We start from the raw sequence: 12,432 nt of genomic DNA on the forward strand, positions 1-12,432 counted from the left end.
AGGAACTAGTGAAGAAAGTTGCCTAGTGCTTAAAGCAGAGCCTTGGAGCTACTGCTCCTCTGTTCTAGTCACAGCTCTGCCACTGATTGTGCAACCTTGGGCTGGTCACTTCACCACTGCCTCTGTTTACCCAGAGGAGAGGAGAGGAGAGATCAGTCTGGGACCAGACCCGAGGTCTCCAGCTTCTTGTTCACTTAAGAAGCAATATACAGGTAGTGGTAGTAAAGATGCCACCTCTCCCATGATCCAAAGGTTTCAGTATTTTTCTAATGCAATGCATGAGTCTTCAGACCTACCTAATACCATAGGATGACTCCCCCCCCCGGTCTGTTAAGTCTTCAATAGCAATGGAACAAAGCACTAGGATTCTTACGGCATCTGTGACCCCATGTCTCCACGAGAAACATCCCTTTGCTCCAACACTTTCTAGTCATATTTGTCAGCTATGAAATCATCACATTAGCTACATCTCCCTCACTCAACCTCTCAAGGGCACACTGGTTCAGTTACCCAAATCTTACCTTTTTCCCCTCCAGCATCCCAGAGCCTTCACGGTCTCCTGTTGGCCGGTAGGCCGTGCATAGGATCTTCAGCAGTTCCGTGGTCTCATTGGGGACATGGTGCATCAGGATTTTGCCATACCGCTTCATGTTACTTTCTGCCTGGTCAAAGGGCAGCTTGCCAATGTACTGCAAGGCCTCCTGGTAATTCTGCAAGGGAGAGCTGGAGAGAGTCACATGGTACCACCTTCTGTAATTCAGATACAAAAGCCAAAGCCCTCTCTGCACAATAGCCAACATGCAGGGAAACAATGCAGTATTTGATTTAAAACCAACCAACCAAAAAAGGTATCCCAAACGATAACTTTGCCCACCAATGAAATGCGACCATCTGTGGGGTGAGATGGTGGCAGCCAGATGGACAACTAGCACTGATCCAGGACAAAACAGCTATTCCAGTAGCAGCACCTGAAGCAAGAGCACATTTAAGCCCTGTGTAATTACTTATATGCCTCAGAGGCAAGTCTGACTAGTGCACAATACTAGCGGTTGTTCGTACTGCTAGCACAATTATGCCCTAAGCAGCTTAGAGTCCCATGCTGCATGGAGGAGCATTCCTGACAAAGAGAGGCTTTCATACCATATAGGGATCAAACAGAAATGGTTAAAGGCATCTTCTCACCTTGATGTCCTCCAGCTGGATTTTGAGGAACCATTCATGGTGTGCATGCTTCTCTGCCAGGTACACAGCATGGGAAAAGTAACCTGCTTGACGGAGTACCTTGATTGCTGTCTCCACATCAAAGTGGACCTCACTCTCACTGGTCTGCAAGGAGGAAATGATGGGGGATTACTGGGGGAGAGGGAGAGAGATAGGCCTGATATGGATTTGCAGACATCTGGCCTATCAGCAAGAGTCCTCTAGGCTATTGGCAGAGACAGACCAGCTTCCATGCATGAGGACCCAAACAGCGTCTGTTAAATTCCTCTCATGCAAGACAAGCATTGCATGTGCAGATGGCCATTGTTCTAGTTAGATTTCTAAGATTTAATCACACTAGGAAAACAATCTTCCATGCTCAAAGCTTAAGATGGCAAATCAAAAGAATGCTGCAGTGGTGCTGGAAGCTTAGAGATATGTGCATGAGTATGTTAAGGACTAATCCAGCAGTCCTTATGTGGGCCAAGCTACTACTGGAATCAGTCTACCATGTTATTACCCTTTTTCTAATCACTGTACTAACCTGATAGTTTTGCATAACTACTTTTACCTTCCCCCATTACCTTGATGAACTCCTCCAGTTTGGAGCTGTCTTTGAGTTTGGTGTAGCAGTTTAGCAGCAGAGTGGTGTGGTCTGCGTTGGCAAGGGACTGTAGGTGGAGTGTCTGCAAGTACGCAGTCAGGTTGTGTATACGCTGAGCATCTAAGAACTTCCGGATCACATAAGATGGCTCTAGCTTCCCAATGGTCCTTGAGAGAAAAGTGACATGAAGTCTCTATTTTCAATAAGCCAGAGATAAAAGAATTGACAGCACAGCAATAAAGCTCTGGACACCAACAGGAATCCACCCATTAGGGTCCCAGCTATGTTTCAGAAATGATGACTGGTCAGACCATACCACCATCCATCCTCACATGTGGAGCAAACTTAATACTCTGCCCCAGAGGCCTTGGAGTAAGGTTGGGGTGGAAACACATGACGACTTAACATCTTATTTTAAGGGGAAGGTGTGGTTTTGACACACAACTGAGTTAAGACCACCTCAAAAAGTGTTTAAAAACAAGGTTTCCTGAGCCCTATACTCTGCGCTCTTCTCCTCACTTTAACATCTTAGCCACTATTAGCCTGCTATTACACTGTTGTGATCACAACTCCACAGTAAAATTTATGTCAACACTACATAAATTCCAAGAATCCCAGAAACAGAAATACTGGTTCTAAATAAGACAGATACTAGTTCTTGCTTAGAGCTGTCTCTTACTAATACCCCAATTTATGAAACTTTGAAAGGCCACTTGTCAAGTTCTTTTAGGCCCAAAAATGTAGGTTTTGTTAAAGATGTTTATACCCTGGTATAAAGAAATGTATGAGTTTTTTTGTTTGTTTGTTTTTAATATTTCACTGAATCTGAGATTCATCTAGTCCAATATCCTGCCTATGGCAATGAATGGCACCAAATACTTCAGAGGAAGGTGCAAGAAACCTCACAGTAGGCAGATTTGGGATAATCTGTCCCCACATGAAGACCTCATCCTAATCCCAAAAAATTAGATTGGCTACTTGAAACAATTTTTGTCTGCATTAACTATTGTATCACTAAGGCCTGGTCTACACTACAAACTTAGGTCAAAGGAAACCGTGTTAAGTCAATCTATTCTTGACCTCAATGACATCCTGTGACAATACATTCCATAGTCTAAATGTGCACTTTCTGAAAAAGTATTTCCTTCTATCAAGTTTTGAATCTGTCACCTTTCAATCTCACCAAACGTCCTTTTGTTTCTCGTATTACGAGATAGAGAGAACAGAAGGTCCTGATCTACTTTCTCTGGGGCATTCACTATTTTATATACTTATATGACATCACCTCCTGTTTATCTCCTTTCTAAGGTAACAATCCCAATCTTTTCATTCTTAACAGGAGAAGTTTTCCATACCCAACTACTGTTACCCTTTCGTAAACTCCCCCTAATTCTGTAATATCCTTTTTGAAACGGGATAACCAGTACTGCCCACAGAATTCAAAATGAAGGCAAACCACTGTTTATATAATGACATCATAATATTTTGTGTTTAATCTCAATCCTGTTCCTTATGCATTCTAACTCCTTGTCACTCGATACACAGCTGTGGTAAAAAAAGCAGAGTTCTTCATTGAGCTGTACATAGTGATGCTCACGTTCCTTTCCCAAGGTGATGCTATTAATTTAGAACCCTGTAAGGCTGATTGACAGACCCTTTCTTACCACTACAACTCAATACATTAGGTTTGACTTGTGTCTGTTACTGATTTAGCTAGTCCCTGGGTGTTTCTCAAACTGGGGTCACCGCTTGCATAGGGAAAGCCCCTAGCTGGCGAGGCCAGTTTGTTTACCTGTTCCATCCGCAGGTCTGGCCAATCGCGGCTCCCACTGGCTCGCTGCTCCAGGCCAATGGGAGCTGCTGGAAGTGGTGCAAGCCGATGGACTTACTGGCTGCCGCTTCCAGCAGCCCCCATTGGCCTGCAGCGGTGAACTGTGGCCAGTGGGAGCTGCGATTGGCCAGACCTGCGGATGGGACAGGTAAACAAACCAGCCCGGCCTGCCAGGGGCTTTCCCTACACAAGCGGAGACCCCAGTTTGATAAACACTGAACTAAATGCAAGGCCTCAGCAGCCCCTGTATATTTTCATTATATTCCCCTGGCTTTTCATGGCCCCTTCCTACCGTATATACTGCTGAATGGCTCCATCATGGTTCCCTTTGTTGTACAGATGATCTCCATATTGCCTGAAAATCTCTGATAAGCCATCGCTGTCCAAGTGGTGACTCTTGGCCAGGTTAATAGCCATTTCAAATAGGTTCTTTTTGAACAGCATCTGTGGAATGTGAAGAGAAGATGGCAATATGAGGGCAAAAGCTTCTCTCTCCTTCTTAACGCAGAGGTCAGGCAATTTCCCTGCCTTGAATCCTAAAAGAAACCAAGACACCCCACAAACTTGTAATTTTCCCCTCAAACCAGAGCAACTTGGGCTTCTCACTGCCATAAAACAGAAATGAAGGCAGCAGAGGTAGAAGACAGGGACAGAGCCTTGAAGGTGGGGTGGATGAAGAGAATAAACTCTTTATGGGGTATGAGAGAGAGGAAACTGCAGTGCAGAGATCTAAGAATGTAGGGGACTTAATCAATAAGATCATATTATATGTAATGGACAGATCACATTGTGTGTACTGCAAAGAAGCAACATATTGACTAACATGTTTCCATCTCCCAACTCTTGTCCTGACTCCTTGAGGCTCCCCCACATCAGGTCACAAGTATGCGTCCTTTAATAGGCAGCAGGTTTAAGACAAACATAAGGAAGTATTTTATCTCACACACACACACACACACACACACACACCACATGGTTAACCTGTGGAACTCACTGCAAGGGGATGTTTTGAGGGCCAAAGCTATAGTTGGGTTCAAACAGGAATTAGATTAATTTATGGATAGGATAGGTCTATTGATGAATATTGGTCAGAGATACCTGCAACCCCCTAGTCTAGGTGTCCCTAAACCTCTGACTGTCAGAAGTTGGGTCTGGATGACAGGGGATGAATCACTCAGTAATTGCCCTGTTCTGTCATTCCCTCTGAAGCATCTACCACCATCAGAAGACAGGATAATTCACCGGATGAACCACTGGTCTCACCCAGTAAGGCCACTCTTACTTTTAACCACAATAACCATCTCTGTCCCTATACATCCTTTCCCTACACCACATATGGGCCTCTCCTCAGCCCCGCAAGCCTCACAAACCGGAAAGGTTAAATCTCTGGAAGGAGACGTCAAATTTATTCTTTGGCAAGGGCCAAATTTAATTTTTAATTACAGTCCACAGGTCAAACAACATATTCAGGACAACACGCTCCCCTCGATGCACAGACCTTCCACGGAGATCAATGGCAAGTTAACACAGAAATCAGTAGTAGAATCTAGCTTTTACGTTAACACAACTTTCAGTAATTATTTGTTCAGTCCCTATTGTCACATTCAGCCTCACGCAATCTGCTCCCCTTCAGCTACACCCTTATTTCCACCCTTTGTTTCCCTTCCCGCCTTATCCTCCTTTCTCCGTTTCCGTCCCTCAACCCAGTCTTCAGGTATTTCCTCCTCTCTTCCCTCTGCATTTCTTTTTTTAGCAGCAATCCCCACCTCCTTGGGTTTCATTCTCATCTCCTTCCCCATACCACTCACTAGGGGCTTGGCTACACTTACAAATTTGCAGCGCTGCAGCAGGGTGTGAAAACACACCCTCTGCAGCACTGCAAATTGCGGCGCTACAAAGCGCCAGTGTAGTCAAAGCCCCAGCGCTGGGAGCCGCGCTCCCAGCGCTGTCCGTTATTCCCCACAAGGAGGTGGAGTACGGACAGCGCTGGGAGAGTTTTCTCCCAGCGCTGGCGCTTTGACTATACTTAGCGCTTTGAAGTTTAAGTGTAGCCATAGCCTCAATCTGCAAGTGTAGCCATGCCCTAAGTTGTCTGCAATGCCTTGGTTGTGCAAAGAAGCTGTTAGCTCATCTGCTATGTATCTCACTTACAGACAAGGTCAGGGAAGTCACATCTTCTATTGGTCTGTCACCCACCTTGTCTCTCCAATATCCTGGGAGCAACAAGGCAACAACGTACTGCCAACATATAACTCAGTTGCCAAAGTGCTGGCTTCTCAACCTCTAATCTGTGGAGCTTTTACAATTCTGAAGCCATAAAACACAGATTAAGAAGGTGGCTTGCCTCAAGTTTGGTCTGAGTATCCTTCTCCTGAAGCGCATGGATCTTCCCATCTCTAGTCAGCACGTAGAGAGACCCCCACTCTGCTAAGACATCCACCACGTCATCGAAGACCGAGCTGTACGCAATGAACTTGTTACACAGGTCGTAGACATTCAAGATTTGCTTGTCGGAGTTCTGTGTATCGCTCCCAGCAAACTCTGATCTGGATACCAGAAGAATGAGGAAGAGATTAACACACATGCCCCTGGATTTCTGAATCACATTCTAAATAGCGTCTCCTTAACGCACTTAAAGCCGGGATACAAACCTTTGAACAACCATGTGAGTATATCGCATGTTAGTCCATATATTAGATGGGAGAAATCATATCTGAGTTATAAAAGGGTGGTGACAGATTCCACTGGATCTGGATGGTGGTGCATGGCACTATCCCAGGAGCAATGACTGGATTCTGTAGATTCAGCTGAATTCATTGCAGCCTTTGCCGGGGCTCTAATACCAATCACATGCCACAATAATGTCAGTCAACACCTGGGATGATTCTCATGTGCCCAGGACTGAAAGTCACCTTGTTACCCACCCTGCCTCCGGATAGAGAGATACTTGCTGCTGCTTAACTGGGTGTCGGCTCCCTGACACTTCCAGCCTGTTAGCTCCCAAACCATCTCCTCTGGGCTATGTCACCCCTTACTTTGCCTTGCAGGTTAACGACAGGTGCACGCCTGTCCCCAAACCCCTTCGAAGCATTCCCCTGTGGTGTTCAGCTCCTTAATCACAGAAAGCTCACTGTAATAAGAGGTTCGTTATCCCTGAGGCAACAGTGTACACACCATCTTGAATGATTCAACTCAGGAGCAGCATCTCGTACAACACTACAGCACTGAGTTATACTTACAGTGAAAACAATCATAAGTTCAACATCAAAGATCAAGATTTATGAGATAGCGAGCAAGGATAATGGAAACAGAAGGGTTACTTATCAAACAAACTCGTAACACCATTCCTAAAGACTAATCTGAACTGTCTGACCTTCTGTCCAAATAAGCTTATCTTACCCAAAGCCTTTTTGCAGTGTTTTCAACCAAACCTGGTTGAGATCCTATTTTCATGAACGTAATCGCACCACCCGATAACTTCCCTAGTCAAAGGAACACAGGGTGGTTTCCTTGTCCCCAGATATAGTCTAGTAAACTGCTGAAGTGCATCCCCGGATAAGGTTCTTACCCCTCTGCTGTTCTTCTCTTCCTGTTAAATCTCAATTCTTCCTCTGCATTTAGCTCAGACTGGGGATTGTGAACGAGACAATACTCAATTTACATGTCAGACAGACAGATAAATATCTTTGTTCTTGCAGGAAATCAGTTTTTTACCTCTGCTGGGACTGACACCTTGACACAAACTATCAGAACATATTTCCAGTGGATATACACAACTCCTTACATAGCAGCCGTACCGACATTTACGACAATGAGCACAACCATTTAAATACCCCATCTTTCTGAATGAATACTATGAAAGCAGTAGGCCTGTTAGGAGTTGCTGTCACAGACCAGTGAGCCCTCTGCCAGCTGAGAGCAATGGGGCTCTGTGTCACAATAACCTTGCACAACAAAACAGCAGGAGAGCTGCAAAGAACAAAAACTGCACAGTGAATACATGTAAAATGGACTCATCTGCTTCCCGGAGTCTTACTTTGGAGAGCTCTTCCGGTCCTTGGAAACAATGATGAGGTATCCCCGATACCAGTGAACGAGCAACTTCTGGCCCTCAAAGGCAAAGCAGGGGCCACGCTCATCTGGCTGGTACAGATACACACATTCGTTTCCTGCCACAATGAACTGGAGGTCCTGGGAGGGGTCGCTGAGCGTGGAGCAGCGTAAACCGCAACCATGTGTGTCCAGCTCCAGATGAGGATAATCCTTCACTGACAGCATATAGGACTGCGAATGAAATATGATTTTTCAGAGATTATATCAAACCGCAGATTGGTGATAAATAACCAGGAGCTGTCACAATCAGTGGGCCAGAGTCTGACCTCCATTACAGCTTTGTCAAGCCAATATCTTACCTGGATGTTCTCCGTGGTGACAACAAAAAGGTGGGTCATTTTCCCAGACTGGCGGAAGGCAAGGCCAGTGACCGGGTAATTGCCTTCATGTAAGATCTGGGTCTTACTGTGTCGGTCTCGTGTGATGTCCCCTTTTGTAAGCACAACACTTCCATCTGCAAAACCTGTTGAAGAAAAAGGTCTAAACAGTTTATGTCTATGGCACTTTCCAAACATATACCAGTATTAAGTCCACGGCAGCTGCAGTCAGCTGGATCCTCCTTGTTGTTTCCCAGACAGATATGCATACTGGGGTGGTCCCATGGTCTTCTCACTTCACGGACCCAAATATCAAACTCCCTTCCCAAGTAGGGCCTACAGGACCTTTTCACGGCCATCTCCTGGCCCAGTGCAAAGCCTTACTGTTTGAGAAAGTTTAATCTCTGTTTCTTACACACACGCTTTCTTTATGGTTTATTTTCTCCCACTGCTCCTTTTTGTTTTGTTTTGCTTTGCTACAACAGATGCCTAACTCACTGGAACCAGTTTTGTGTAACAGTTGGTTTAAATCACAGCGCGACACATGTACATAATAAGCACTATAAAACTCAACATTGTAAAATGGAAGGAAACCAGTTGGTCAAAAGTCACATTTTTAGGACAAGTCTTTGAACAAGTTACTGATCCATGAGAAAACCTTCTCTCTTATCTCATGACTATTTAGTTTGCATAAGAGCCTTTGGTGATGGACCTCAACAAAGGCTTCCTGAAAGTCCTAGTACACTATATCCACGGGATCACCGTTGTCCAAGTGCTTGTTGACACCCTCAAAGAATCCGAGTAAGTTGGTGAGGCATGACTTTCCTTTACAAAAAGCCGTGTTAACTCTTCCCCCAACAAATCGTGCTCATCTGCCCCTTGTGGGTTCCAGAACTAGATGCTCCAAGAAGCAGTCACTCATGCTGTCACAAAATTTTATCTCAGCAGCATGCCCCAATGTGACATTTACCCAGTCATTATAACAGCGCTTTCTGCTTCTGGAGCCTCTCTAACCAACATTACCATTTCAGAATCGCTGTCACCATCTTTGTCAAGTGGTTGAGAGCCTATGCCTACTGCTATCCTTTTTTTAGTCAAGCATGCAATCAGGGCCGGATTTCCAATTAGGCACAGTAGGCACGTGCCTAGGGGCACCGGTGTTCTAGGATCCTAAAAAGTTAATACATACACGGTTAAAAGTAGTTAGCGTAAGCTTATTTTAAAACTTATAAACAATCCAATGATACAGTAGAACCTCAGAGTTACAGACACCTTGGGAATGGAGGTTGTCCATAATTCTGAAATGGCCGCAATTCCGAACAAGACCTTATGGACTTCAGACACCAAGGGGACGGGGGGATTGAAACTGCAGCCACAGGTAGGGGGGTCAGGGCTGTGGGCTATCAGGGCTTCTGATCCTTGGGAGCACCAGGGCTCAGGACTTTAGATCTGGGGGGAACGCTGAGACTCGGGGCTTCAGCCAGCGCTTGTACAGCTCCGCTCCCAGTTTCAGTGGGGGAGGAGCGCACCGGTGCTCAAGGCTTTAGCTATCATGGGAGCGCTGGGGCTGAAACCAGTGCTCCCCTCGTAGCTAAAGCCCCAAGCCCTGGCACCCCGCCCTCCGGGGCTGAAGCCAGGAACAGAGCTGCAGGTCTGAAGCCCTAAACCCCAGCACCCCCAACGGGTCTAAAGCCCTGAGCCTGGTGCTCCTGAGGGTCAGAAGCCTGGACCCTTCCAACTATTGAAGGAGAACTTTTAAAAAGATATGAATTGCAAGGATTTCATTAGCATATTTGCGAAGCAAAAGTCAAGGAAGAAACATGTGCAGGAAAGTACACCTACCTGCTACCTATGTGATTGTTTTAATTACATGTATTTTTTGTTATTGTATTCAATAAATATTTAAATTATCATTTATATTTGTTTTCATTTTTTACAAAAAACACAAAGGTCAGCTGTAGGCTGGGGGGAGGGAGAAGGAGGAGGATGGTGGCAGCATTGAAGATGCTGTGCCTTGGGGCACGTAAGGTATAAATCCAGCCCTGCATGCAATTTCTATCCATAGAGTGTCTATGGTGCAGTTTGTTTCATTTCAGATTGGCACCTTATTTGACTATGGTTCCTTTAACATAGAATGCCACTCCCCAACCTGCGTGACCCTCTTTATCTTTCCTATATATTTTATTGCCTGGTATTACCATATTACAAAACCCATTCTCCTCTGCCTGAACAAAATCTAAATTACCCAAGAGTCCTTTTTGTTTTTTTAAATATTTTTAAATCAAATTAATTTAAATCAAAAAATTGAAATATAGCTAAAGGGAGTATGTACCTAAATTTTAAACCTCAATAAAGCATTAATTCTCTGCAAGTAAATTATAGTAAAAAAAAAAAAAAATCAAGATTTGCCAAACTTTAGCAAGTAATTACTGGCGTTCTCAAGTAGCGTCAGGTACATTCTCTTTAGGATGAAAACCATGTGACGTGAAAATGTCAGAACACTCTACGCTGCCTTCTGTAGGACCAACCCATTTTCATTCCATCATATTAACTTCAGAGTTTGTTCGGCATCTTCAGGAGGCATTTGCTTTTCACTTACCAATAGCCATGAAGTTAAGATTCTCATGGACAGTTAGGCAGGACACAACTGTAGGTTTGTTACCCGGTATTGCTGGGAAAATCCTTGTGCAAAGAGGATTCCCACCATCTCGTTTCTCTAAGTTCCAGACTTTAACCTGCAAACACCACAGACAGAATGTGAGTAGATATGGTCTTAAGGTATATTGAGGCCAAAACCTGGTCCCTTTTAAGTCCACAGGCCTACAATTTAGCAAATATTTTTACACCAAAGACATTCCCAAATTAATCCCAATACAGTAACTCCTCACTTAAAGTCATGCCGGTTAACGTTACGTTGCTGATCAATTAGAGAACATGCTCATTTAAAGTTGAGCAATGCTCCATTATAATGCTGTTTAGCAGCCGCCTGCTTTGTCCACTGCTTGCAGAAAGAGCAGCCTGTTGGAGCTAGCTGGTGGGGGCTTGGAACCAGGCTGGACCAGCAGCCCCCGCATCAGCTCTCCTAAGTTCCCTGTGCAGCAGACGCCCAGCAAGCTATCAATTGCAGGGTAGTTCAGCTGTCCCTCCCCTAACTGCCACGTGCTGCTCCTGCCCTCTGCCTTGGAGCTGCTCCAGGGAGCCTCCTGCTTGCTGTGCTGGGGGAAGGGGGGGGAGACGGGGGGAGACGGGTGGTCCCCCCCCCACTCCTTTACCCCATCTCCACAGAGTAGGGGGGGGACACGCAGGATGGAGGGAGCTTGCTAGCAGCAGCTGCTGTCTCCACTTGCGGATCTACTTAAAAAGGGAATGTACTTAGAGTGGGGTCAGGGTACTTAAAGGGGCAATGTGCATATCTCTCTCACACACTGTGTGTCTCTCTCTCTCTGTGCCATGCTATCTCCCTTCCCTTCATTCATGCTGCCTTGTAGAGTGTGAGGCTACATTAACAATGTTACCTCTTGAGGGCTCAGCCGAGTGCTAGTTCATCATTTAGCAATAAGGCATTCCCTGGGAAATATCCCACCCTTCCACCCTCTGACTTCCACCACTTCAACCAAGGTTCACAATCATCATTGCTGTGTACAGAATTAAATTATTTGTTTAAAATTTATACTGTGTACGTGTGTGTGTATATAAATATATATTGTGTGTGTATTTAAGTATATAAATATATACTATAAATAGATAGTGTGTGTGGTATTTTTTCTGGTAAAAAAATTCCCTGGAACCTAACCCCGCCATTTACATTAATTCTTACAGGGAAATTGGATTCACTTAACATCGTTTCACTTAAAATAGCATTTTTCAGGAAAATAATTACAACCTTAAGTGAGGAGTTACTGTACATTCCCCTTCCTCAGAAAAGCACACAAGATGGACTCACGTCCTCTTTGTCATTTGACTTACCAGCGGGTTAATGCCTTCTTCATCTTCACCAACAGAAGCCAAGATGCTGTGCTGCTTCAGCTGGTACAGGTGAGTCACCCTCAGCTTGTAAGCCTGGAAACTGCTAAGCTGAAGGGAACGTGGCAAGAACCAGATCTGACCTTCCATATGTAGATGATAGTCAAGGTACTCAGAGAAAAAAAAAATGAAACCACACACATAACAATAAGGGTAGTTTAAGAAGGGTTTGGTTATTGACAGCTGGCCAAATATAGTTATACTAGCTATTATTCCAGACACTGAGGTGATCACAGGGCAACAAAATATTTAGTGAACATTTTAACACATGCAGGTAACTGGGAGTTGGAAGAAGCAGACATTTTCTATATGCCAAAGGGCAACTGAAAAACAAGGCAACAGCT

The 12,432-nt window shown here is 44.8% G+C and overlaps 1 protein-coding gene across 2 annotated transcripts in view; it reads right to left on the reverse strand.

Moving 5' to 3' along the window:
* The window catches only part of VPS11 (VPS11 core subunit of CORVET and HOPS complexes), a 33,730-nt gene that overhangs the window by 13,114 nt on the left and 8,184 nt on the right, over positions 1–12,432 (reverse strand). Inside the window, exons 2-10 of one of the 2 annotated variants that reach the window (XM_039496501.1) lie at positions 12,032–12,199; positions 10,665–10,800; positions 8,048–8,211; positions 7,672–7,919; positions 5,980–6,181; positions 3,928–4,079; positions 1,785–1,971; positions 1,183–1,326; positions 522–710 (exon numbers count right to left, since the gene is read on the reverse strand). In XM_039496501.1, the coding sequence (XP_039352435.1) occupies positions 522–710; positions 1,183–1,326; positions 1,785–1,971; positions 3,928–4,079; positions 5,980–6,181; positions 7,672–7,919; positions 8,048–8,211; positions 10,665–10,800; positions 12,032–12,199 (1,590 nt within the window). The remainder of the gene's footprint in view (positions 1–521; positions 711–1,182; positions 1,327–1,784; positions 1,972–3,927; positions 4,080–5,979; positions 6,182–7,671; positions 7,920–8,047; positions 8,212–10,664; positions 10,801–12,031; positions 12,200–12,432) is intronic. The other variant, XM_039496500.1, reaches the window with a different exon arrangement.

The sequence above is a fragment of the Mauremys reevesii genome, linkage group 12 (assembly GCF_016161935.1).
Source record: "Mauremys reevesii isolate NIE-2019 linkage group 12, ASM1616193v1, whole genome shotgun sequence".
In the NCBI taxonomy this organism is placed as follows: domain Eukaryota; kingdom Metazoa; phylum Chordata; order Testudines; family Geoemydidae; genus Mauremys; species Mauremys reevesii.